At 52.0% G+C, this 26,847-nt stretch overlaps 1 protein-coding gene across 1 annotated transcript; it reads left to right on the top strand.

Moving 5' to 3' along the window:
• The first annotated feature begins 514 nt into the window (after positions 1-514).
• Positions 515-25,872, top strand: CCDC197 (coiled-coil domain containing 197). The gene is given in 11 exon segments (XM_065871634.1): positions 515-621; positions 1,920-1,939; positions 1,942-1,995; positions 3,418-3,569; positions 3,571-3,600; positions 5,206-5,316; positions 6,043-6,108; positions 6,394-6,510; positions 9,668-9,863; positions 25,351-25,565; positions 25,720-25,872. Coding segments are annotated over 11 exon segments (1,221 nt in total).
• The last annotated feature ends 975 nt before the right edge of the window (positions 25,873-26,847 follow it).

Here is a 26,847-nt window from a genome sequence, read left to right as displayed (position 1 = left end):
TGGCTGGAGGGACGGGTGGGTAGAGATAGATGACAAAGGTATCTCCTTCCTATGTGGGCTACTCTCTCACCCGTCCCTAGCTCTGACCCTCGGAGTCTTTCCTGAATGCTCTTGGAAGCTAGCACCTGTTGGAAGTCCCAGGCATTTTGGTACCCATGGGACTTGACGGTGATGGAGCTGTCCCAGTTATGGGGTGACAAAAGCAATAATGCCACTGCAGAATGGCACATTTGGTCCCTCCAGAGCTGGGGGGCACAGCTCAAAGACCTCAGACCTTGAACTTAATGAAAGCCGAGTCCAAATCCAGCCCTGTTGTACATCCTCAAGCTAGTCACAGGGGCCTCTCTGAACCTCTGTTTCCTTTTCTATGAAGTGGGAATGTGAACTGGCTTCTGAGGACCGTCAGGAGAATCAGAAGAGAAAGCTGCTGCCTTGACTGTTGCTGTGGCCATCTTCTTCCTGCCTGGCCCACGTGGCCCTCATCCTCCAGTGTAGCCTGAGGTGGTGAGGGGCAATGTCGGCGACCGTGGACACAGGCCAGGAGGCTGGCCTGAGCAATACCGGTGACAAGGACAGGGACCTGCAGGTGCCGTTCCAGGAACTCTGCCAACTCCAGGCAAAGTACGAGCTGTCCCAAGCCCCGCCGTGCCCCCTGCCTCAGCCCCAGGGCCACCTGCGGTGGGCTAAACAGCTGGGACTGACCAAAAATGCCTGAGGAGGCCAGGCCAGGAAATGAACGGGGAGGGGACTGAGGCCCGGGAGTAAGTCAGCAGGGGCAGCTGATTGGCGAGTGGTGGGGAGGGGGGGGGCTTGGCTCCCGCCCTTTGAACTCAGACCTTGGGCCAGTCCCAGGCCCTGTGCAAGCTTAGTCTCCCTCCACGAAGGCAGGGCTGTGGGTGACCATCCCTATGCATCTGTCAGCTCGGCCCCTCTAAAATCAGCCTGCAAGTTTGCCGCTGTGTCTCCAAGCAGACACCCTGAATCCTTGCCCCTTGGTGACTCTTCAATTTCAGGCTGCCCACGAAAGCCTGAGTTATATGCAAAAGGATGGATTGATATCTGTGGGTGATTTTATGGAGAAAAGTCCCAACCGGTCCATCGGATCCTCATAGAGCTTCCCAACCTCCCCACTGAAAGGTTTAACACTGTAGCTCACAGGGCCCCACGTGGTATTTGCCAGGGGAAGACAATTTTTTCCTGCATTTTTCAGGACTGTATGGATGAGAAAATGGGGCCTGGGAGGCAGAGTGGCTTGCCCTGGGGAAGTCAGCAGTCACTCAGAGATACCCACCACAGCCTTTCCTGCTCTGCCCTCTGCCCTTGACCACTGACCTTGAAGGCGACCAGGGTGGGCAAGCTATTGGAGACTCATCTCGCTCGGTGATGCCCCCTGATGGCTGGGCGGCAGCACGTGGCTGGCGCCCCTCTGGGGGCTGCCGGGGCCCCAACCACAGACTGAGTGCTTATGATGTGCTGGGAGCCCCAGACCCGGTCCCCACCGGCCTATGAGGGAGGGTCTGGTTACCCGTGTTACGGACGGGCCAGCCAGGCACAGAGAGGCAAAGCCTGTGGCCGGATCACCGGCTACTGGGGGCTCAGACCATCTGCCACCAGCTCAGCCTGCAGGAGGGGCTCCGTAGACCCCATGCCACAATGGCCCGGCCTCGCTGGTCCCCAGGCCCCTTCCTCATGGCCTGACCACAGGCATCTCTTTGACCTCTTTGTGGCTCAGTTTACTCAGCAGTGAAATGGGGGTGGAGAGACTCAAGTCAGCGGCCCATTGATGGGGTCAGTGACCAGCCCAGCCCGGATCCGTGCAGATCCACAGAGGCTGGCCCTTGCCAGGGGTCACAACCTGGAAGTCCCCAAACCGTGTTCTCACGTCTGGCTCTCTCGCCGGCACTGAAATGTCTCTACAGACAGAGGAAGCTGAAGAGAGAGGTCATAAGGTTTTTGAAGACTATCTGATCAAGGTCCTTGAGAAAGTCCCCAAGGGTACGTATGTAGCTTCCTCAGCAGGCCTGTCCTCTCTGCAGGCACCTCCCAGCCTGGGAACCTGGGCGCGTGTGAGCTCGCCGAGCACTGAGCCCTCCTGCAGAGTGGGGATCCACAGGCTGGTGCCACCGTGGTCGAGCCAGCCAGGGCACCAGCCATGTGGCCTGCAGCAAGTTCTCAACGTCTCTCTTCAGTGGGAACAGCAACGGTTCCGTGGGCTGGATCCTTTATGAGCACGTAGCCTGGAGCCCGATGTTTAGCTATAGCACCCAGTAAGTGTCAGCTATTATTATTACCTCATTTGTCTTTGATTTTGCTCTTAGGAACTAAAATTACACAGGCATCTGAAATGAGTTTTGTGTTCTGTTTTACCATGATTTGCACCAGAATCCACTGTTATCAGTGCTGAAAACTTGATAGGAAAGAGAAGGGGAGACAAACATACATAATTTTATTATCGTCATTGTCTTTACATCACCAATAATAAAAATAACTATTACTGTTTATGAAATATTTACTCTGCGCTAAGCTCTTTAGTAAATCTTTTTTACCCCTCTTTAGGAGCTGCTGAGAACTGTGTTACCCAGGCTCAGTGAGGTTAAGGGACTTGACCAAGGTTGCCCAGACAGGAAGTGGTGGGGCCGGGTCTCAGACTCTGGTCTATCTGATTTCAGAGTCACTGTGCTAAGTGCTCTGGAGCTGCAGGAGCCCCAAGGACTCTGCCCTGGAGGTCAGGGAAGGCTTCGTGGAGGAGGGGGCCATTCATGGGGCTCACATGCGTTTAGCAAAGGGGAACAGCACTGCAGGCAGAAGAACAGCACAGATGCAGGCTGGAGCCAGGCCCTGTGCAGTGGGTTTGGGGTTGAGTTCCAGTGTGCTGGAGCGCCATTATCCGCCAGGGGTCGCTGGGAGATGTGATTGGAAGGTTGAGCAGCACGAAAGAGCCTTGAGCCCCAAGCCAAGGAGGGGCGCAGGCCTCCAGGTCAGGCACGGGGTGTGAAGCAGACCCAGCACCCAGCACTGCTTCTAGAAGCCTCCCAGTTGGGGACCTTCCTCATTCAGCAGTTCAACCCTGTTCAACCCATCCAGAATGAGCATAGCTGGGGACCCCATCACGCGGGACAGCGACAATCCCTGTCCTCTTCCTGCAGGCTCCCCCAGTCAGCAGCTCCTCCCGGGTGGCGGTGGGGGGTTCTCCTGCCTCACTGGGCAGCCTTGATCCAGGATGCTTGCTCTCAGCCCGCGGTGGTTCAAATGCAGATTCTTCTCTTGAAGAGGTGGGAGGTCAGTGATGGGGCGCTCTCAACTTCGGGGCTCCAGTGGACAGCAGAAGTCCCACCTACATTATTAGTATCACTGCAGGGGGCAGGTGAGGGCTGGGCATTCTATGCCCACCCATCCTGCCATGCACTGTCTCTATAGGCTACAACCAAGGGGAGGAGCCAGAGGAGGTCCCGGTGGAGGCCATGGTGGGGCACTATGGGAAGCTCTTCGCAGTCAGCCAGGATATCCAGAAGCTTCTGGAGGCCTTCTTCAAGATGAGCCAGGTCGTCCACCAAAGCCTAGAGGGAGCCTCTAGAGGGAGGCCATAGGGCTCTTATCCCGGTAATAGCTGCCTGAAGCCCAGCCCATCCCCCTTGGCCCAGAGAACTGGGATATAGGGACCCCCTTCCCTCTGCACCCCCAGAGAAGGCCTGAGGCAGGGGCGGGCTCCTGAGAGGGTCTGAGTGGGGTGCTCACTCCAGAGCCTTGTTCTGTACCCCTTTCCCTCCCTTCCTGCTGGGTTTCTCCTGAGGAAGACTCAGCTCATACTTAAAAGGTGTTCTTCGTGGTAGAAAACTCAGGAGTTCTAGATTCAGACAGACTGGGGTTCAAATTCCAACTCAGCCTCTGACTGGCTGCATGACCCTGGGCACGTTTAGACCCTCTCTGAGCCTCAGTTTCCTCATCTGTGACGTGGGGGCAATTCAACCTAGTTGGTAGGGTGTTGTGAGACACTGGACACAAACTGTCTCAGAGTTAAGTGCCCTAAGAGGCCATCTCCCTCATAGTTGGTTCATCTTCTAATAAATTGAACTTTCACCCCAAGGGATGGGCATTCCATCCGGAAGAAACTACCCTGGCAAAGGCATGGCATGATGAATTTTTGTGCTACAGCTGGGGCCTGGGGACACGGAGAAGACAGAGGACGGGGACATGGAGAGGAAGGGAACAGGGAAAGGGAAGCTGGTGAGTGGGCTGATTCTTGCAAAGGACAGTGGCATGGCATTTGCAGCCAGTCTCTGCCCCCTAGTGGTAGCACTGAAAACCTACACCATTTTGTACGGTTTTTTTCCTTCGTGGGCGGGGCACTGTGAGAAGCACTTAACAAGCTTTATCTCATTTAAACCTCACCCCAGCACCCGGACACAGGTGCTTCTATTCCTAGAGCTGAGACTAGAGGAGAGGAGTGAGGTGAGCATGCAAGTAGAAGGTTGGATCCCAACTTTATTGAGAATTTTAATACTTTATTCATCATGGATTTTTGTTTTTGCATTAACTTTGATTTTTAAAAAACACTGCATTTGGGAACTCCCTGGTGGTCCAGTGGTTAGGACTCCGCGCTTCTACTGCAGGGGCACAGGTTCGATCCCTGGTTGGGGAACTAAGATCCCGAAAGCTGTGCAGTACGGCCAAAACCAAACCAAAAAATTGCATTCAAATATTATTTATATTAATTCTGAGTTAAATGTTGCACCCTAGTCCCAGGCATGCCATTCTTCTCATTTTCAAAGTAAGAAAACTAGGCCTTAGAAAAGTGTGGACACATGTATATCCTGTGTCCTCCAAACACATCTCCGCGGGGCCTGGCGTGGGAGTGCACCCAGCACATCCTGTGTCCCGCAGGCCTGGGCCGCAGAGGCTGTCACAGCCTTGCCCCCTGGTGTCCTCCCAGCCGTTCCTGCAGCCGGAAGGGCCCAGACAGGTGGTTCTGCTTAGGGTGAGAAAAACGGGCTCCAGGAGCTGAGCTGGGATTCGAACCCTAGTCATCCTACACGTCCATTTTCCTGCATCTCCTGGGGCCTTAAAGGGCGCTGACCACCCAGAACTTTCCCCTCCTCCACCCCCATCATCGCTCAGATCCCCGAGCCGTGAGCTCCTCGGGACCAGGCCCAGGGCAGGTGCCCTGGGACGTCAGCTGCACCGAATTGACCAGCCACCCTACCACAGAGCCTCAAGATCCGGCTGTGCCAGCTGCAGAAGAAGTGTCACCGCAAGCAGGAGCAGTGACGGCAGCTGGAACACGGTGTCACCTACCAGAAAGACACAGGCAGCTGTGATGTGAGTCCAGTCCACTGGCTGGGGTGGGGGGCGGGCAGTGCAGGGGCCGGGGGCTGCTGTCTCCTGGATAATGATCGGCCCCCAACACACACACACACGCACACACATGCGCACGCACACGCACACCACTTGCCCACTTACCTCTCCTTGGTGACTGTTAGCTTTCAAAGGGCTTCTCTAAGACGAGCCGGATGTCATGTGACAGGTGGGAGAACTGAAGCCACAGATAGTTAAGGACCAGCTGGGATGCCCCCGTGCAGTCCCAGGGCCTAGCATCTGCACTCCTAAATATTGGTTGATTCTTACTTATATCTATTCACAGATGAAAAGAATGAAGCTTGGAAAGAGTAAGTCAGGGCTAAAGTCCAGCACCAGGATTTCTGGGTTTAATCCCTTGAGCTACTCCTTCCTGGCCTGGAGAATGTGGACTAGTTATTCTCCGGACCCCTGGGTCCTCCCCATGGCAGAGCCTGTGCCCTTCTGGCCTTGGGGGCTGCCTGGAGGACACGGGGGAGCAAAGGCTGGGGCACAGGGCTGTGCCAGGCACACTCCACCTGGGCAGGGCGCAGTCAGCAAATGTGGGACCTTCTCAGGCTCTTGTGGGATCCTAGTTTGGAAGACATGAGGGTTGGGGTCTGTGGGCTGCTGACTTCCAACCAAGGAGCTTTGACGGGGAACTGGATTGGCCACCGTTTATAGAGTCTGTTATGGGTCTGCCTCTTGAAGGTGAGAAGTGAGGTTGCTGATCACAACCCTGAAGGCCTGAAGTCCACACCTCTGGAGCTTCCCAGAGTGAGGAGCCCTGGGTTCCCCCATGTCCCCTCCTGGCCCCTCCCCCGGGTGTGGACCACAGATGTGCCCAGCCGGGAGGACCCTCTTGGAAGTTAGTCGGTCCGGTGTCCCTCTTTGCAGAGGCGGATGCTCTGGCCCCGAGGTGGGGAGGGACTCGTCCAAGCCCCTTTGGTTGTAGAGCCCAGACCAGCAGGAGGAGGCGGCTCCTGGCTTCAGGACACGTCTCTGGCCTGAGTGAGCTGGGGGCAGGGGGCAGGGAATTCTGGGAGGGGCCCGAGCCTGAAGAGCCGGCTGCTAAACTGCATGCAAATGGTCATCAACAGCATGGCCCAGCAGTGCTGCGCCTCTGCCCACGGCATGCCCAAGGGCACGGGTCTCTTCTCCAAGCTCGACCTCGTCCAGGTGAGGACTCTCATGCCCGGGCTGGCCTCCAGCCTGAGCCTGTCCTCGGCCTCAGCTCGTGGGGCATGGGTGGTGAGCTGCCCTATTCCTCCACGGCTGCATGGCTCCTGCACGGGTGCGGTAGGGTCTCAGGGTCTCTTTTAGGCTCTCAACAAACTTGTAATGAACGCTCATTGGTGCAGGGTCAGAGGGTTGTCAAGGAACTACTGCCCTGCCTGGTCTTAATGTGTAACCCCGCCCCGGCACATCACACACATACACACACACGGGGTACACACTCATACAGACACTCCTATGGGCTCTCCACACACCCTGCAATATACACAAAACATACGCTGACACACCTGCAAACAAACACACCAAGGTGCACACAGATGTAGTCACGTTTACACGGGGAGGCACATTTCAGTGACCGACGGAGCCTCTGTGCAGGTCCTCATTTTAAACTTCAGACTCTCGTCAAGTCCACCGAGATTTCCCTTCTCAGTCGGAGGGTCCCCACCAGGACCAAACTCCCACCAGTCATGATGCTGATGCTGCAGTAATGGAGGTCATGTGATCAGGTTGGCTTCCACCCACAGCAACATATCTTGTATTCTTTTTAATAATAGCTTTATTGAGATATAATTCTAGTACCCTAAGATTTACCCTTCTAAAGCGCACACTTCCGTGTTTTCAGTACAGTTGCAGAATTGCGCAACTATCATTAGTATCTAATTCCTGAATCTTGTCATCACCTCCCCAAAATACATTTTGTATCTGGCTTCTTTCACTTTGCATGATGTCTTCAAGTTTCATCCACATGGCAGCACAAATCATTCCTTTTTTTTTTTTTTTTTTTTTGCGGTACGCGGGCCTCTCACCACTGTGGCCTCTCCCGTTGCAGAGCACAGGCTCCGGACGCGCAGGCTCAGTGGCCATGGCTCACGGGCACAGCCGCTCCGCGGCATGTGGGATCTTCCCGGACCGGGGCACGAACCCGTGTCCCCTGCATCGGCAGGCGGACTATCAACCACTGCGCCACCAGGGAAGCCCAAATCATTCCTTTTTATGGCTGAATAATATTTTGCTGCATGGATAGACCACACTTTGTTTATCCATTAGTTGATGGACATTTGGGTTGTTTTCATTTGGGAGCTATTATGAATAACGCTGCTATGAACATTCATGCCCATGTTCTTGCGTAGACATGTCTTTTCAGTTATCTTGGGTATATACTTAGGAGTGGAATTTCTGAGTCTTGTGGTAACTCACGCGGTAACTCAGCGAGGAGCTGCTGAATTGTTTTCCAAAGCGGCTGTGTAATTTTACAATCCTATGATCAAAATATGAGGATTCCAGTTTCTCCATATCCTTGTTAACACTTGGTGGTCTGTCTTTTATAAGTTAGCCATCCTAATGGGTGTGAAGTGGTATCTCATTGTGGTTTTGATTTGTATTTCCCTGATGGTTAATAATGTTGAACATTCTTTCACGTGTTTATTGGCCGTTTGTATATTTTCTTCGGAGAAATATCTATTCAGATCCTTTGACCACTTTTTAACTGAATTCTTTGTCTTTTTATTGCTGAGTTGTAAATATACTTTGTATATTCTGGATAAAAGTTCCTTATCAAATATACGATTTGAAAATATTTTCTCTTGTCCTATGGGTTGTCTTTTCACTTTGATGGTGTCCTTTAAAGCGCAAATATTTCAATTTTGATGAAACCCAATTTATATATTTTCTTTTTAGTTGTGCTTTAGGCATCATATCTAAGTAACTATTGCCTAATCCAGGGTCATGAAGATTTACACCTAAGTTTTCTTGTAAGAAGTTTATAGTTTTAGCTCCAATATTTAGGTTTATGATGCGTTTTTAGTTAATTTTTGTATATGGTATGAGATAGGGGTTCGCTTTCATTATTTTGCATAAGGATATTCAGTTGTCCCGATATCATTTGCTGAAAAAACTGCTCTTTCCTCATTGAATTGTCTCCTCATTCTTGTCAAAAATCAAATGGCTGTAAATGTGAAGGTTTATTTCTGGACTCTGAATCCTATTCCATTGGTCCTCATGTCTGTCCTTAGCACTGTCTGGATCACTGCAGCTTTGTAGTAAGTTTTGTAATTGGGAAGTGAGTCCTCCAGCCTCACTTTTCCTTTTTGAGGTTGTTTTACTCTTGTAACTGCATGTCTTGCATCGTGCGTGGAAGTTCCGTGTCTGGGTGGGTTTCAGGTCTGGTGTGACCCAAGGCTCAGTGGCACCACGAGGACCTGTCCTTTCCACCCTCCTTTGTCTGCCAGCTTCAGCATTGCTTTCATCCTAAGTCATAACTTGCTTTTCTCTTTCGAGGCGAGTTCAGCGGAGTTGTTTGAACTCGGGATTCTTAGCGCCTCTGGGACACTGGGGGCGAGTCCCATGGCCAGTGTTTTCTAGCAGCAAGAGTCCACAGTGAGCGAGCCTGCGTCTTAGCTGAGAAGAGCTCAGGAGAATTTCACAGGCAGTTATCAGGGCCTCTCTGCTCCATGGCACAGCTCTTGGGGCACCATTCACAGTGAAGGCTGCATAACTGGCATCCCCTGAGGCATAGATCCTTCACATCATGATATATGAATGAGCATTTAAGTAAGGGCACATTTGCCCTACAGTCACAGTGTATTAATTTCATCTTCTTCCCCCGCAAAAAGGAAGAAATTACCCGGTGATGTCAGGGTGTCCCAAAGATCTCCCTCAGCAATCACTCAGTCAAGTCTCAGAGTCACCCACATGCGTTCGGCATGGTACTAGGGAAAGAGAGGTGGAGGGAGATAAAGGTCACCTGGTCCTTAAGAGATGAATGCCGCTCAGAGAGGGAGGCTGGGGGCAGTCAGGGTGGGATTCTCGGAGGAAGCAGTGAGAAGAGGCAGGCAACCACATTCAGGAAGCTGCACAAGGACCTGGGCTTGGAGCCATCCAGCTCTGCCACTGCTGGGCTGTGTCGCTTCAGACAAGTCACTTAACCTCTCTGAGCCGCAGTTTGCTCATTTGCCAATTGGCATTGATACCACATCTTTGGCAGCGCCCTTGTGAAGACTAAAGGAGACGCAGGTCAGCCTTGATGTTGCTTTGGTCCCTGGGAAGTGGTGTCCAGGGGCCAGAGTACAGTCAAGTGAGAGAGATTTCTTTTTTCTCCTAGGAATTTACATTGGACACAATGGAGACTGTGAGCTTCATCTCACTGCTCAGGGGACCCAGAGTATGCTGGACAGCAGACAACCCCAAGGACCGGGGCCTCAGAAGGTACCCCAGACCATTCAGGAAACATTCAAAGAGTCAAGATTCGATCCCCAGGACCCCCTTTCCTAGCACCCAGACTTCAGAGTCCCCAGCCTGTACTGACACAACCCAGGGCCACCAGCCCTGCCAGCATCACGACCATCTCTTTACCTGCTTGGCCTCCTTTTTTCACCACCAGTGCTCCTGAGTGGGTGGGAGCCAGGGGAGGCGGAGGTCAGTGAGAGGTGGGGCAGCTAGGGCCAGGTGGGGTTGAGGGGGCATTGTTCCCTGCTTTGGGGGATTGGCAGGGATCGAGGTGAGGCCTGCCTGGGACTGTGGGCGAGACAGAGGGGGTTCCCGAGTCAGAGGCAGCAGCCAAGTGGGAAGTCCCAGGTTGGAGACCTGCACCCAGAAGCCGGGGATGCGTTTCTCGCTGTCATTGGTGGGTCTGTCTGGGGCCAAGGAGCTTGAATGGATGCCCGTCTACTGGGAACGCTGCAGTCATAGGAACTCTCACAGAGAGCCACCCCGAGCCATAGGATGCGTGGGAGCTGGCCTGGCCCACAGCAGACCGGGGGTACTCAGTTTGTAGGAGAACATCTCATCACTGGTTCCCAGAAGCTGGATACCAGTTTGGTGCCTTCTGCCCACCTGAGGGTCCCTGAGCTGCCTGGAATGAGTGCTACTCTCAGGGGGACTGGGGGCAGGGCACAGCCCCTCTCTGGGCTGGTTTTCCCACATGTGAAATTGGGTGCGAGGATGTCTAAGGGAATCCTCTCTCCAGTCTGACGTTCTTAGGTCAAGGTTGGAAAGGCCTCTGCGTGGATGGCACTGGCTTGGTGTTATTGAGCCACGGAGGTGAAATCACCCTGGCAGCCACTGCAGCCCCGAAAAGGATTCACTTCTGCAGGTCTACTGATGTTAACTGATTTAGGTTAACTTTGAAAGTTCGGAGCAACTGATTTGCAGCAAATGGTGGGGCATCAGCAAATTACCTTTCAAAGGGGAGTTTCAGAAAAGATGCTGCTATTCCTTCAGCAAGCACCGAGGGTCTGCTGTTTTCCAGGTGCTGTTGGGAGAGGGGACGGGAGGCTCAGAGGGAGGGGGTGGGAGGCTGGGTAGGACTTGGGCACTGAAATATTTAGGGGAGCTAAGTATAAGAAAGAAGGTTATGTAGGGTCAGGTCTTAAGAGCAGTTTTTTTTAAAAGGCCGAGGGGAGTTGCAGAGAAAGCATCATTTTGAGTTTCTGACTCTCAGGCCTTTGAGGCAAAGGGAGCATCCCAGGTAGGGCTTGAGTCAGATTTCAGAAGGGAGAGGTTGGGGGAGGGCTGAAGAAACTGAAGGGAACGCAGGGTAGGGCTTCCAGTTTGGCTGGAGCACAAAGAACCCGACGGGCAGTCTGAGATGGTGGGCTGGGGAGCCACCGTGGGGTCCCAAAGCCCAGGCTACGAGGTTTGGAGGCCATACTTGGGGGTGTCTTAGACCAGTCTGGCTGCCATAGCAAAATAACATACACCAGGTGGCTTAAACAACAGACGTTTATTTCTCACAGTTCTGGAGACTGGAAGTTGAAGATGACGGCATTGGCAGGTTTGGTGTCTGGTGACAGCCCACTTCCTGGTTCAGGTGGTAGAAGGGGTGATGGAGCTCCTGGGGTCCCTTTCATAAGGACACAAATCCCATTCATGAGGGCCCCACCCTCATGACCTAATTGCCTCCCAAAGGCCCCACCTCCTAACACCATCACACGGGGGTTAGGATTTCAACATAGGAATTTAGGGAGCAGGTACATGCAGTCCATTGCAGGGAGCATCTCGCATCCATACCTCACTGCTTACTTTCTCTCCACCCAACATCCACTTTCCAAAGAGATCTGAAGTATCTCATTAGTCTCCCTGTAATGTGGGCACATGTTAGGCCAACAATTCTTAGATTTGAACATTCCTCAGGAGGGCTTGTCACAACAGAGTGTGGGTCTACCCCCAGAGCTTCTGATCCAGCAGGCCTAGGGTGGCCAGGCCTTAGAATCTGCATTTCTGGCAAGTTCCCAGGTGATGCTGATGCTGCTGGTCTCAGGCCCACACTTTGAGAACTGCTGCTTGGGAGTAATGGCAAATCCCAAACGCCTAAGCTGGGCTCTGCTTCACCTGGAGTACCAACTCCCCCTGCCTGGCCTGCAGTCCCCATCTGCACAATGGGGCAAGCGTCATGGGGACCTGGCATCCTGGGAGGGCCATCCCCACCCCGTCTGACCTCCTGGGAGGTGCTGAACATGACACCCTGTTAGGGGCCCAGGGAACAGTCCTCTCACTTTGCCCACAGAGGCCCTGTGAAGAGCTGTTGTCTTTCTGTCCTCTGCCATCTGCCTGCTGTGCACATGTTGTGTGTATGTTTGCAGGTCTAGTTCAGATGTTTGGCACACTCCTTGGGGAGGAGGGCCATCAGAACAGATACCTGGGGTGACAGTGACCTGGCCATTAGTCTAAGTTTGCAGTGGGCACCTGAGTCTTTTAGGAGCTCCCAGCCTCCTCTGGGCAGAGCTTGGGTCATGAAATTGACAACTGGGCACTGCGCTTAGGGGCCCTGCTCTCTTAGGCTGCTGGCATGTACTAGAACGCTGGGGTTTTTCCTTGCTGGGCTTTCTTGTCAGACAGAAAGCTCTCTCAGCCCTGACCCTGTACCTTTAAAGCACTTTCCTCCTGGGTTCCATATTAGCTGGAGAAAGGCCTTCGAGGGCATTTGGAGAAAACCACAGTGGTTCAGGTACCTTATGAAATGTCATTTCATCTGACTGCCCGTCTAGATCCTGAGACCCCAAGACACTAGGAGGCCCAGGGCTTGGACATTTTCTGAGACTGAGAGCTCATTACCTGACGTCGAATTCCAGCTTTAATTTTCTTCAAGTGTGAGGACATTCTTTCTACAGACCATCCAGGAAGAGTTGGACTATTAGCTAATGGCTGGTGCTGAGAAAATTGGCTAGTTGGCAGGAAAATCAAATTATGTCCTTTTTCCACACCACATACTGTAGTATATTCCAGTTCCTTTGAATGATGGTTTTCCAACTTTAATGTTCATTAAAACCACCTGTGGGGCTTCCCCGGTGGCGCAGTGGTTGAGAGTCCGCCTGCCGATGCTGGGGACACAGGTTTGTGGCCCCAATCCGGGAGGATCCCACGTGCCACGGAGCGGCTGGGCCCGTGAGCCATGGCCGCTGAGCCTGCGCATCCGGAGCCTGTGCTCCACAACGGGAGAGGCCACAACAGTGAGAGGCCTGCGTACCGCAAAAAACAAAAAACAAACAAACAAAAAACCCACCTGTGACGCTTGCTAAACAGGGCTCATTCTCAGAAATTCTGATCCTGGCATGAGGCCCCCAAAATCTGGATTTTGAACAAGCATCCCAGATGGTTCCAGGGCAGACTGGTCTCCAGTCACAGGGTGAGAAACACTGAGTATCTCAATGTCAAAAAGAAGAAAATCTGCTCCACATTTACCTGGTCTTTAGTGAGGAAGAACTTTGGAAGCATGAAAGCAACAGCAGTGACACCTGAAAATAATTTGACCACGTAAAAATGAAAAATGCATCCACCTCAGAACACAGCCAAATACCCAAAGACAATAAACTGGGGGGAAATGGTGAGAAATTTGAAAAAGGATCAATGTTTTTGATATTTAAAGAACACTTACACAGTTAAAAAAAAAAAAAAAAGACGTCAATTGTTCATTTCAGCAAATCACAAAATAAATAAAAATGGCCTATAAACATGAAAGGTATTTTGCTTCACTAAAAATAAAATTACACCTCATAACTTCTGCCCATCAAAAAATGCTTAGTTAATACACTAATGCATATAAGATAGGCTCTCCAACACTGCAAGGCTGTTTGCATAAACTCTCTGGAAAGCAATTTGAGAAGAGATCTTAAGAGGCTTATAAAATGTTTATGTCCTTTGGCTCAGCAATTCTAGGTCACGAAATTTAAGTTAATAAAACCAGAGCTATTTGGTTCAAAATGACAGAAAGCCCAACTCAACTTGGCTTAAGCCACAAAAGAGAATGTATTGGCTTTATGAAACGAGAAGACCAGGGATTATAGAGCTTCAGGAACAGCTTGATCAGGAACTCAGTGGCAACAGAATCCAGTCTGTCTGTGGGCTCTGCTCTGCCACAGCTTGGCTTCATTTTCAGGCTCAGCATAAACAAGACGACTGGCAACAACCTCGGCCCCGCATCCTTTAAAGTGGAAGTCAGAGGAAAAGACAGAATGTCTCTTCCCAGTAAATCCTGGCAAGTCCCAGGATTTACTCTAATTGGATCACCTCGGGTCAGATGTCGCTCTAAACAAATCTCTGATTGGCTAGGCCTAGGCTCCCTGTGTATCCTGAATGAATCTCTGTAACTAGGGGAGATTCCATGCTCTGATTTCCAGGACTTGATCAAATTTTTGTTTGAGTTTTTGTGAGATGGAGTATCTTTCATGGCTGGAGACCAACCATATGAACTGAAAGAAGGGTTCCCCAAAGGGAAATCAGGCAGCTGTTATCACAGGGAGGTGAGGCCTGGCGCTGGGCAGGCACGAGCCAGAAATGCCCATTACAATACAGAAACGGTGTCTGTACCAAAATGTCCACCACGTCGTTACTTACAGTAGCCAAACTGGATACAAACTCAATATCTCAGAGGAAGAGTTCAGTCAATGATGCAAAACTTTATGATTTTATAATTCTGCAGCCATTAAATTCCATGTTTTCAAAAATAATGTAAGGAAAATTATCTATAGGGTGTAAAGTTAAGTGAAAAAAGCAAGCATTTTTTTTAAGTTGAATATAAACTCAATTTAGTAAAAATTATATATGTAAAAGAAGGAAATAGACTAAAGCAGTTCTTCTAAGTGGGAGGATCCTGACGCTGGGGTGGAGTGGGAAGTATTATACCCACTGGGTACAGTAGATTGAGTAAATGGTCCCTAGTCTCCACCCACTGTGGCGGCGTCTACATCTGCGCTCCTGCCACAGGCTCAGTATTCACTTCTTGGCTTTGGGTTGGCCCTGTGACTTGCTTTGGCCAATGGGATGTCAGTGGATTATGACACAAGCAGAGGCTTAAGACTTATTGTGCAGTGGGGCTTGTGTGTCTCTGGGAGCCTCCTGGTTGCAGGGGGATGAGAGCCACAGGGAGCTGACAGACCAACCTGCAGCTCGGATCCACCGACACCATTCAATCCTCACTAAATCCACGGACCACGGAGTGCAAAATAAATGCTTATAATTGTAAGCCAGTGAAGTTGGAGGTTGTTTGTTACACAGTATTACAGCAAGAGCTGTCAGATACACCCTCACACCTCTTCAGATTCCATGCTCTCTCCAACCCAAGAATCACCAGCGTGTGGGGAGCCAATCCACCTGCTGGGTGGGAACTGGGTTCCTGAGGAACGCTGAGCTGTCGAAAAAGGATTAGGAAGTCTGTTCTGCCATGTTCATCAACCCATCCTCTGGATTGGAGGATTCTAATTTTTAATTTTCTTCTTCTTACTTTTGCATATTTTCCAAAGTTTCTGCAATAAGCGTGGTTAACTTTTATAACCAGAGGGCAAAAACAACTTTATTCAAAAATTGGAAAAATTAGTTGGAAACCAACTCTTCTTTGCATCTCACTGATCCTAACCTTTGGCGTCTCCAAGAACAAAGCTGTCAAGTCCTTCACCCACAGGACTCTCTTCAAGTCTCTGAAGACAGGGTTCTTGGCCCCTGCACGCTGTCTTTTCTCCAAGTTCAGCAATTCTGATTTCTTGAATGTGTCTCCACTCTCTGAACGGATCCCACTGGTTTCTAGGCTTAAAATGTGGTGTCCCAATCTGAGTTCCATTCTCCAGGTAAGGAAGTTGCCAGGGATAACAGGATACATCGGGAAGAGGCTTCCTTGCCATGGCTCCACCTGAAAAGGCCCTGGGCGTTCCTGCCTTCACATCCCAGCCCAACACCCTGGGGCATCAGGCTCTACCCATCCCTCTTCTTGGCCCAGGAATGGCCTGGCTACTTCGAGGCTTGTGTCCGAGACTGTAAGTGCTGGCCAGCCCATGGGAACATCTCAAACGTCTTCAAATCCGAGCCCACCTGGCACCAGTATGTCCCTGTTTCTTACTAGGCACCTTCAGAAGGTGCTGCACCGTTTCCCTGCCCTTTGATGCTGGAGCTCGTTCATCCTGGCTACCAGCTACCAGGATGTCCAGCCCTGGGCCTCCAGGCTGCTCTCCAGCACTGTGCAAGGGGAGATGTGAGGCCCAGAGCTGCATCTCCCTCACCCCTAAATCTCCATGCCTAGTCAGGACCTGGCACAGAGCAGGTGTTCAGTGTTGGACAAGGGGGGGATGTGTGAGTCAAGAGAGCTAGGCTCCCGATGACCCTCCCCATAGTGAGAACTTCCTGATGTGGTACTAGGATGCTGCTTTTGGGCCACTGTACCTCACTGGGTCCTCCCCACAACGCATGATCTAGAAAGTGGCAGTTTCCCAGTTCCATTCTACAGAAGGGGCAGCTGCAGCTCAGTGCAGTTCTGTGACCTTGGGGTCACACAGCCGCTCAGTGGTTGAGCCGGGACATTTAACTCAAGTCCATCGGGCTCCAGATGGAACGATATAACTGGAAACAGTTTGGCAAGCACTGACATGCACTGGACGCTTGCTGTGTGCCGTGTCCTCGGCTAAGCTCGTCATTGTTCCTGCAGCCTTCATGCCCACCCTGTGAGAATGACTGTCCCATTTTGCAGATGAGGAAATGGCGGCTCAGAGAGGTTGAAGGCTTGCCTGAGGTCGCACAGCCCAGGGGGCGGGCCCCACATCTGTCTCCTTTCAGAGCTGATGTTGCGGGCTGAAGGGGACATGGGTATGAATCATGAACTAGAGTCAGGAGTCAATGGCTTAAGTTCAAATCCAGGTGGAATCAAGTTCTCAGGTGGAATCAAGGGAGAGTGTGCTACTATAGATCCCTGCTACTCAAAGTGTGGTCCGGGGACCTGCGTCATGGGCATCACCTGGGAGTTTGTGAGAAAGGCAGAACCTGCATTTTAACAAGATCCTCTGGGGATCCATGTGCACAGTAAAGCACTGGTCTGATTTGCTCTGAGGCAAGCCTGGCATCACCCTCAGGTGAAGGTGGAACTCCCGAGGACAGCACCAGCTCTCATCATCAGGGTTCTGCTGGGGTCTGGGAGGGGTGTCTGTCTGTGAACTGGGAGGGGCGATGTCTCTAGCCCGCCAATCAGCCACCTGGGCTCCCACTGAGAGCTGCACACGGTCCATGTGTGCTTCGAGGGAGGTTCCTTCTGCCCTGACTTTCTTTCCCTGCCCCCGTCCCTTCCCTATCCACTTCCAGCCTCACCTCCTTCATGAAGCCTCCCCAGCTGCCTCTGCCCCACGCAGAACGAGTAGAGCCCGCCTCTGGCTGCCACCCCCTTGTAAAAGGCTCTCAAGAGTAATTACCTCCTTATAGGTGTCACTTAATTGTTTACATTTGTATCTCCCCCACTGGAAGGAGAAGTTCTCAGGAAGAAAAGCTATGTCTTAGCCACATATTCCAGTACCCATTGTGGAATAGGCCCTCAAGAAATATGTGTTGAATGATTGCATCCTTATATCCTCTGAGTAAATGAAGAATGAAGGAAGGAAGGAACGAACGAACGAAAGTCTTAAGCAAAGGAGTGAATCTCTAAGTGAAAAATTATAAGGACCATGTAGGAGCCCAAAGTGACGGATATTTGGGGGGACAGAGGAATCTTGGCTACCACTTGGCCCTCAGGGTCATCCATGTCCCATGAATCGATGCCGATGGATACCTGGGGCCATGCCACTTTCCAGGATGAGCTGTCTCCCCAGCAGTCATGTAAGGTGAGCCTTGCTAAGCCAGGCAAGGGTTTACTGAGTCCTCCAAGGGAATTATTAGGGGAAGAGCTCCCTCTCTCCCCTCTCCATAACATCATAAATCATAGGAATGCTGTAGCCAGTCACCTGGGCTGTTCCAAGGAAGGAGGAAGGAAGGGGCCTCAGGACAGCCAGTGCCCACATTGGAGCCTGTGACAGACAGTGTCCACCTCTTTGGAGCCAGCAGAGACTTGATCTGGGGTGAGTGAAGCCACACAGGCCCACAGGGCTTTTTCAGTCCTCACTGGCCTTTAACATGTGGAGTTGGGATGGATGAAATGGAAGGGAATAGAAAAACATGATTGACCCCTGTGTGTGTGTATGTGTGTGTGTGTGTGTGTGTGTGTGTGTGTGTGTATTTCTGTCGATTACTAGTTTATACACAATGGCTGGATAGATTATCACTAGCTCTGGAGGATGGACTTGGGAAGCTCTGACTAAAAATAAGATCACATGATATCTATAAAGATGGCTGATCCAAAGGTTGGGAACTTTCAAATTTTCTCTTTTTTTTCTTTCATACCGAATAGTGTAGCACATCATTTTAAAAGATTTCAAAAAGTTCATCTAAGACCTTTATACAGTTTGGATTTTACTATAAAGTCTTGCATAAGATATAGTGGGGGGAGTGGGAATACCTACAGTTGTTTATTCCTGCAATGATTGATTTCATTTGTCTATTTCCTGTGATCTCATATAAGAAATTATTCTAGGCAAAATGCTGCCACTTAGAAGATGAACAAATTTTAATTCTCCTTCAGCAACTGGCAAAAAGGTGAGAATTGTGAGAGTTGGAAAGCTAGTCTGCGAGGAACAACTGCTTGAAGTATGGGAGTGGCAGGGTCTTTCGTGGGCAACTGAAACTGATACCTGGGCTCAGAGAGGTGCAGTAACTCACTCAAGGTCACACAGCAATCAGGTGGCAGAGCCCAAGTCTGGCTGACCTCAAAGTTAGAGCACCTGTCCTGATCAAAGCCTAGAACTCCCCCCACCCCCCTCCCACCAAATATGTCCAGTGGCAGAGAAGAGTTTACTCAGACTTTCAGGGGCCTGGTACTCAGACCTGAGGGAGACCAAATATTTTTGCACTTTTGCATTCTCATCTGAAAATTTCATGTTAGTCAATTTGCCTTCTATTTCATAATACTTTGTTCTTATACAGAAAAATCATGTTTTCTTCCCTGTCAAAATCTTTGAGGAAAACAGATGATCCAGGAAGCTGCTCAGTGTTTATGCAGCACTTCAAGCTCTGCCTGGCAGAGCTGGGGGCCCCCCGGGACCTGGACTGGGGAGCCAGCACTTACCCCACACAACCTCCATCATCTGTAAACAAAAGTTCAAGTTTCAAGAAGCTTTTACCAACACCTCCAAGGCGAAGCTTTTCTGAGCTTTGCTCTCCAGGGGTCTAGAGTTTCCAGGGATCACAGCCCTGAACTTCTCCATTTTTCACGTCCTGGGGGATGGTAGTTTGGGGATTCACTCAGCTCTGAGATCTGCTGAATCTAACGGAGGCTGTGCTGTTGTGGCACCACCCCAGACCCTCTCTCTCCTGCTGCCCCACATCCAGCCACTGCAGGTCCTGTCATGTTACCGTCTGCCCCTGGGTACTGTCCGCTTCCCCCATGTCTGTGCCCCACCCTAGGCCCTAGCCCTCTCATCTCTGGCCTTCAGGTCTTCTGCTTCCACCCCCACCCTCTCGAAACCCATTCTCCTCATAGCAGCCACAGGGATCTCTCAAAAAAGCACATCTGATTGTGTCCACCCTCCCTCCTGCCCCTTCCAAGGCTCCCTATTATCCTCAAGACAAACCCCTACCTGAGGCCTCAAGGCCTGCATGACCTGGTCCTGACCCCCTCTCCAGGCTGATGTGAACCACTTTCCCCTTCTTGACTTGCACCAGCCTGACGGGCCTCTCCCAGTTCCTAGAATTCACCAGCTCCTCTCCCTGGATCATCACCTATGCCATTCCCTCTGTCTCTAGTGCTTTTTCCCTTGGTCTTTGCTTGTGCCTACTCATTCATTCAGTTCAGTTTTCTGGAGCACCTACGACGTGCCAGGCACTCTCTCACGTACTTGGTGTGCTGTGGTGACCTGGTCCCCACCTGCTTGGAGCTTCCCCAAGGCAGACACACATTAATGGTGATGAACTGTGATAAATACTAGGACAGGAAATCACAAAGTGCTAAAAAAGAGACTAACAGGCTGGAGACAGGGAAAAGAAGGACAAATGAACCCTCCTCCAACTCAGCCTTCAGACCTCAGTCAAAATTCACCTCCTCTGAGAAGACTTCTCTCTCCCCGTGAACAAGGCCAGAGCCCTGGGTTACTGGTCCCACAGCACCCTGTTCTCTTCCTTCCCAGCACTTGCAGAGTTTGCAGTTAGACATCGATTTCTGTGACTAAAGCAGTAGTAAGGGATGGTGCTGTGGAGCATCCACTCTGCATCCAGTGGGGGCTTGAGGAAGTAATCCCAGAGCTGGCTTCACCCACACCATGACCCGGAGATGTGAGTATCATTAACACCACTTCCTAGAGGAGCAGACTGAGGCTGAGAGCAAGAGAGGCTGTATCAGTCATCTAATGCTGCATAACAAATCACCCCAAAACTTAGCTTAAAACAATGAACATTAACTACCTCATTATTCTTGTGGGTCAGGAATCTGGGCATGGCTTAGCTGGGTCCTCTGGCTCAGCATCTCTCCACAAGGCTTCAATCAAGCTGTCAGCCAGGGCTGTGGTTTCATCTGAAGGCTCAGCCGGAGGAGAATTGGTTTCCAAGCTCACTCATATGGCTGATGGCAGATGAAGTTCCCATAGCCTGTTGGACTAAGGCCCTCAACTTTTCATTGGCTGTTGGCCGAAGGCCTCCCTCAGCTCCTTGTCCTGCAGACCTCCCCATAGGGCAGTTTACAGCATGGCAAGTAAGAGAGAAGAGACAGTGAGCCAGACAGAAGCCACTGTCTTTGGGTAACCTAGTCTCAGAAATGACACTCCATCACTCTTGTACTCTGTTTGTCACAAGTAAGTCATTAGGTCCAGCCCATGCTCCAGGGGAGGGAATCACACAAGGGCATGAACACAGGAGGTGGGGTTGTTGGGGGCCATTAGAGGCTGCCCATCACAGAGGTCATGTACCTGCCCCAGATCTTTTAGCTAGGACATGTTCCAGCCTCCTTCAGGGGCAAGGCTCTCTGTCCCGCCTCAAGGAGGTGAGGATGGGGCGGGGACAGGAGCCTTTTGCCAAGCCCAGGACCCCCCAGTGGTCTTGGCTTTCTGTCAACCGTACCCAACGCTTTCTCCTCCCATGGAAGCTGGGAGTATTCCCTGCCCAGCCCAGGAGGCTGTGTGGGCTATGAGCATTTGCTACCCAGACTGGAGAAACGTTAGCTTTCAAAACCCAGGCCTGGGAGGAACCCACAAATGGGCAGTTGGCTGGAAAACTGGCCTACCTATTAGCCTCCTAGGGCTGTGGGTTATGTTTAAACTGAAAAGTGAGCTGTGATGTGGTATAACTGAGCCTTGTAAGGTTATTTCTCTTCCAGATTTTCTTGCCTCATTTGAAAAGCCACAGCAGCCTGGCAGGTACATTCCTTTTGTTCCCACCCCCCCTCCGCCCCCCACAAATTAACTCTCACTGTGTCTCCTGGTGGAAAATTAAATCTCAGTCATCCAAGGGGCTCCCTCCTGTCCTGCCCGCACCCTATACGGGTTGTGTGGTCTGGACAACAGATTCAGTGCAGAGAGCCGGAGGTCACCACCCCACCAGAGCAGGAGCTGAGCGAGGCCAGCGACTTCTGTCAGTTTTGTGCACAGATCTGCATAGTCGGTGCCCAGCACACAGTAGATGTGCAATAAGTCTTTGCTGAATGTTGAGTGAGGGATCTTTTGTTCTGTGGCCACAGTCTTTGCCCAAACATACACGCACCTTGGATGGAGGGACAAAAGGGGTCTTGGCCAGCCAGGCCAGCGTCCAGCGTTCCCCCAGGGAACACAGGCCTTTCCTCTTGTTCCGGGACACCTGCTTCCACCCCTTCCCTAATTCCAGAAAGTTCTCCCTATTCAGTCAGCCCCAACTCCCAATTCCCTAATCCCCCAAGTTCCATTGTTCTTTCCGGAAAGAACTTTTCTTAAAAATAAAATCCTCTTTCTCAACAATGCCCCTAGGAGTGGGAGCCAGGGTAGACCACTGACTCCAGCGCTGGCCCACAGCTCTGCGACCCGGAGTGAGGGAGGGGGAGGGGGAATCTGATTCTATCTCATCCTTCCCAGCAGTGAAACAGCACACACGTTGTATCTCAACCAAGTTTTCAGCTCAAAGTTGCAGGCTCTGATGCGAAGGGTAGGGGCAGGGGGCAGCCAGGAGGACGGCATTGACACCCTGCGAGCAGGTGAACCAACTTACAAGCTGGGGGTCCTGCAGAGCACCCCACCCTGCAGCTCGCAGAGCAGAGAAGGTCAGGTGCGTGAAACAGCACAACGTAAAGAACACTAGAAGGTGGGTCTGCACTGAAACGGCTCCTGCCAACAGGGGTACAGCTGCCTGGGATCCTCCCACCATAGTCTCCGGACATGGATTTGGGAGAGGGCAGATGACCCTCCTTTCCGGCAAAGACACAAACCTCCTTGGGGCTCCTTCCTGCCACATGCAAATCCCTGCCTGTCCTCTTTAGGCTTCGCCACACAAGTTGAACAAGACTCAGGCCCCAGTAAGTACCAGGCAAAGCCCACATGTATTGGGCACTTACTGGATACCAAGTACAGTGTCAGGTGCTTTTCATGATCATCTCATTGAGTCCTCCCGAATGCCCTTTGAGATGGGTATGAATACCTTCACTTTACAGATGAGGAAACAGAGGTATGCCTTTCTCAAGGAGCATTGCCATGGCAAGCACAACACAAATACATACCTCATGCCATTGCTCCTACTTGTAATTACCAGGTCCTACTGCCCCCTCCAAATCACAGCTGCAAAGGGTCAGCACCACAGAAGGCCAGAGATGATGTAGTGGAAATTCAGAGGAATTCGTGACCAGCCTGGCAATCTGGGTGGCTTCATGGAGGAGGAGCCAGAATTTGAAGGATGGGGGACTTTGACAAGTGAAGCCCGTGAAAAGGACATTCCAGGAGGAGCAGAGGCTTAGAGGTGGGAAAAATGGGGAAGGTTCTGGGCTCTTGGAGCCAGCCTCTTATGCTCATGTACTGGGGAAGTGGGGAAGTGGGGGAGAGAGGGGATGAGAAAGGTGGGCACATTGTAGAGAGTAAAATGGGGTCAACCTGCGAGAGCTCTCTGGGTCTGACCAGCCTGAGAAAGGCCAGGCCATGAGTCACAGGGGCCACAGAGCCCAGCCCCAAAGTCTGGGGGTGTCCAGCACCCAGGTGCCCAGGTCCTTTCCTGGGGGACAAGACACCCCTCTCCAAACCTGTGAAGTCATAACAGCCATCCCCCGACCCACCCCCCACCCCCCCAACCCAGACACCTGGAGGCCAGGCAGAAGCGGAGCAGGTAGAGGAGAGCAGATTCATTCCAGAAAGAACACGCTTACACCGAGCCAGGGGGCGGCCCCTACAGAGACTGTTCACATTTGCAGCTCCATCTCAGCTTGAAAACTGGCTGAACTCTTTGGAAGCTTTCTTTCTCTTCTAACCAGACTTTAGGGAGCTCAGGAAGATGTCTGATTAGTTACAGACTAAAGAGATTACATTTTCCCTGCTCATTTGAGCCCCAGTTGAGGAAAGTTTCCATATACTGAGATTCTGGGTAAGATTGTGTTTTTGTTTAAAAGCTTCAATAGTAAAAATATATTTTAAAATCTTCTTTTAATGGCCTACATTGTCCGATCTCTTCATTGAGTGAGGAATCAGTGGCCTAGAGAGAGCCTGGATGTCACCTGAGGCCACACAGCAGTGAGCGGCAGAGTCTAGCGCCAGCCTGGGACTCAGGGTTGCCTGTGAACTCCAGCTCAGCGCTCCTCGCACATGCCAGTGCTGGCTTGGGTTGGAGCTGCTGTGGCCTGGGGAGAGAAGGAGATGGGCCAAAGGCCCAGGGCTTAGTATGGCCCAGCATGAGGCTTCCTAGAAGCCCTCCTTCTGGAAGCCCCAGATGCCTCAGATGTGGGCTTGACCAGGGTTAAGCCTGAGACCAGGCCCCAGGCAATGCCCTCGCAGGCCCTTCCCGGCTCTCCTCAGCAAAGACACCTCGCCCACACCTGCAGGGGCCACACCTGGCTCAGTCATTCCTCCAGCGAGTGAAGCCTACCTAACACAGTCTGGACCAAGCACTGGATGAGGAGTCAGAAGTCTGGGATCCACCCCAGCTGAGCCTCTTCCTAGCTGAGTAGCACTTCGCTGTGCCTGTCACCTCTCTAGCTTCCTTGGCTGTAAAAACACAGAGGAGAAACTCTCCAAGTGCAAAAAGAGGCACCGGGAGTACACAGCCCCTGCAAACACGGGCATTGTTCCTCAGCAGTGCAAATTCAAACCCAGCTCTGGAGTCAGGCCGCCTGGGATTGAATCCCACTGTGTGCTGGGTCAATGTGGGCAAGTAGCTTAATTTCCCTGTGTCCCAGTTTCCTTGTCTGTAAAACAAGGATAATAGGACCTACCGCCGTAAACTAGTTGTGAGAAAATTAAGATAATATAGTTTGAGAGTTTTGTTTTGTTTTGTTTTGCAGTACGCGGGCCTCTCACTGTTGCGGCTTCTCCCGTTGCGGAGCACAGGCTCCGGACGGCATGTGGGATCCTCCCGGACCGGGGCACGAACCCGTGTCCCCTGCATCGGCAGGCGGACTCTCAACCACTACGCCACCAGGGAAGCCCAGTTTGAGAGTTTTGGATGATGCTGGATACACAGTAAGTACTCGGTAAAAATTAGCTTTTATTATTATGGCTCTTTGAGTCTTGATTGACCCCAAATTCCCCAACTAGTAAATGATATGCACTTGGAAGATACAGATGTTTGTCTATTCAAGAGCCTAGCCTGGTGCCTGGGGCAGGGGAGTGAAAGTGTGGTGTGGAATTACTTAATACATGCTCCGGGAAGTATTAATACTTATAAAAGGGCCGCACACAATTCACCGGAGCCCCCTTTCCCCACCCAGAGCACCGTCTTCCAGCGGTCAAGGGCTGGTGAATGAATGAATCTCTGAATGATACATATTCCTCTGTTTGATGTTCAGCGATAATGAACTTGTATGCAGGGTGAGTCACCAAGCGTAGTTCACGGTCTGTGCCTTGTATATAGCCGTACAATTCCACAGGCACAGAATCAAAGACCCTGGAAATTCATTCATTCGACAAACATTAATTGAGTGCGTGGCAACCTGCTGATTCAGGAGTTGGAAGGGTGTAAAATATTATTTTGAAGCTACACACGCAGGCAGGTAACTTCATGTTAGCGCCTGTCCTCTGGTCTTGAGCAAACTATACTTATACGACCTGGTTTATGAATTAATGAGGGCCAGCTAATCTTTCAGAATTCAATTTGCAGTTTTGGTCAAAAGCCCTTCAGCCTTTACAACCTGTCTTCCTGGGTTGGGCTAACTCCTTTGCTAGTTAAAAGGTTTCTGTGTCTTTAAAAGGAGGCGGTACCCTGTCAAGCGTGCCCCAAAGGATAGGCTGGAGGCGCGTGAAGTCCCACCCGCTTTCTGTGACGTCCTGTGGCCCGGCTTCTGATTGTCCGCCTCAGACGTCAATCGAGGGGCGTGTGTCTTGCTGGGACACAGTGGTGGTCTAACCTCTGGTTTGCGGAGCGGTCGGGTGTATTCTCCGTTCGCCCCCACGCCTTCGGGGCCCCCGCCGCCCGACCCAACGGCGGAGCCAGCCAGTGGTTCCAGGGGCGCCCTCCCGCACCGATCCCTCCTCTCTGGGGCGGGACCTGGCCCGACGGCTCCGGTCACTATGGTCAGTGGTCGTAACGGGGAAGCGGGGAAGGAGGAGTGGGAAGGGGGGCTCGGTAGGCGGGGTCGCCGCCCGGGCGCATGTGCACTCGCGGGACTGGGGGTCGGGCGCGAGGCTCGGCCGCCGCTGTCAGACCTGACGCGTTCGGACACCCCAGGAATACGGGGGGCCCAGTCCTTCCTTGGAAGGCCCCCGTGGACGGCCAGCGACGGAGACCCAGCCCGGCTCCCAGGCCTCCCGCCCCGGCGCGTTCGTCCCGGCTGTCCCCGAGTGCCGCTCGACGGTGGGCACCCGGAGGCTCCAGGGCTAAGGGTCGCTTCCGTTTTGTTAAGTAGACCTCCAGTCGGCAGCTCACGGCCCCACCCATCCGAGGGCTCAGCCATGAGAGACCTCCCACTCCCAAGCCCCAAGAGTGGACCTGGGGAGTGCAAGGGTGTCCGGACATCCTCTCTGACCTACACGTCAACAGAAGGTCTTTGGAGTTAGAACCCACGTGGAGAGGCTGTCTCAGGTTGTGAGACACGTGAATTAGGGGTCCTGGCAAAGCAAAGACTAGAGGAACCCCTGATTCAGAAGGCAGAAAGGGCCCTAGAGACCTCCTGAGCCAGGCCAACCGGGTCTTGGTCAGCTGGGGCCACTGAGGCCCAGACAGGGAGGGGGCCGGGACTGATCGTGGTAGACTTGGACCTGAACCCAAGCCTCTGGACTCCCAGTCCAGTGCTCTTTGTATTACTACATCAGTCCATCTTGGGGGCAAGGGGAGGCGGGGGACAGGCACTCTGCAGAGGACTGGGTGTGATGAGTGCCTAAAACTCTTCAACTCAGAGCCCCCCTGCTCCAGGGAGCTTGTAGAGTATAAGGACTGGTGGCCTGGCTTGTGGTCACACAGCCCTGAGTTCAAATCTCACCTCCATCCCTTGGAAGGCCAAGAGGCTTTGGTTGGTCCCTTCCCATCCCCGGCACTATTTTTCACGTCTGTATACTGGGCTGCTGTGAGCACCACGTGAGGTGATGCGAGTGGATCAGTTGGCTCAGATAATTGGGCACGGCTTTCCCTGTGAAAACAGGGTCCTGGAAATGCGCATGCACGGGTGCCTGGTTTTTCGTGCTCGGCCTCCTCCCTCCCATGTCTGGGCAGAGGAATGGGTCACCACTGTAGGCTGCCACTGGCTTGGGGCACAGGTCAGAAACTGGTCACGGTCTGACACATTCTGACTGTGGTGTGGGCAGCCAGGTCATCTGCGCTGGCCTGTCCTAGACAAACCAGCTTGCTGCTGGGTGTGGC

The sequence above is a fragment of the Phocoena phocoena genome, chromosome 2 (genome assembly GCF_963924675.1).
Source record: "Phocoena phocoena chromosome 2, mPhoPho1.1, whole genome shotgun sequence".
In the NCBI taxonomy this organism is placed as follows: Eukaryota; Metazoa; Chordata; class Mammalia; order Artiodactyla; family Phocoenidae; genus Phocoena; species Phocoena phocoena.
This window is presented reverse-complemented; position numbering and strand designations above follow the sequence as displayed.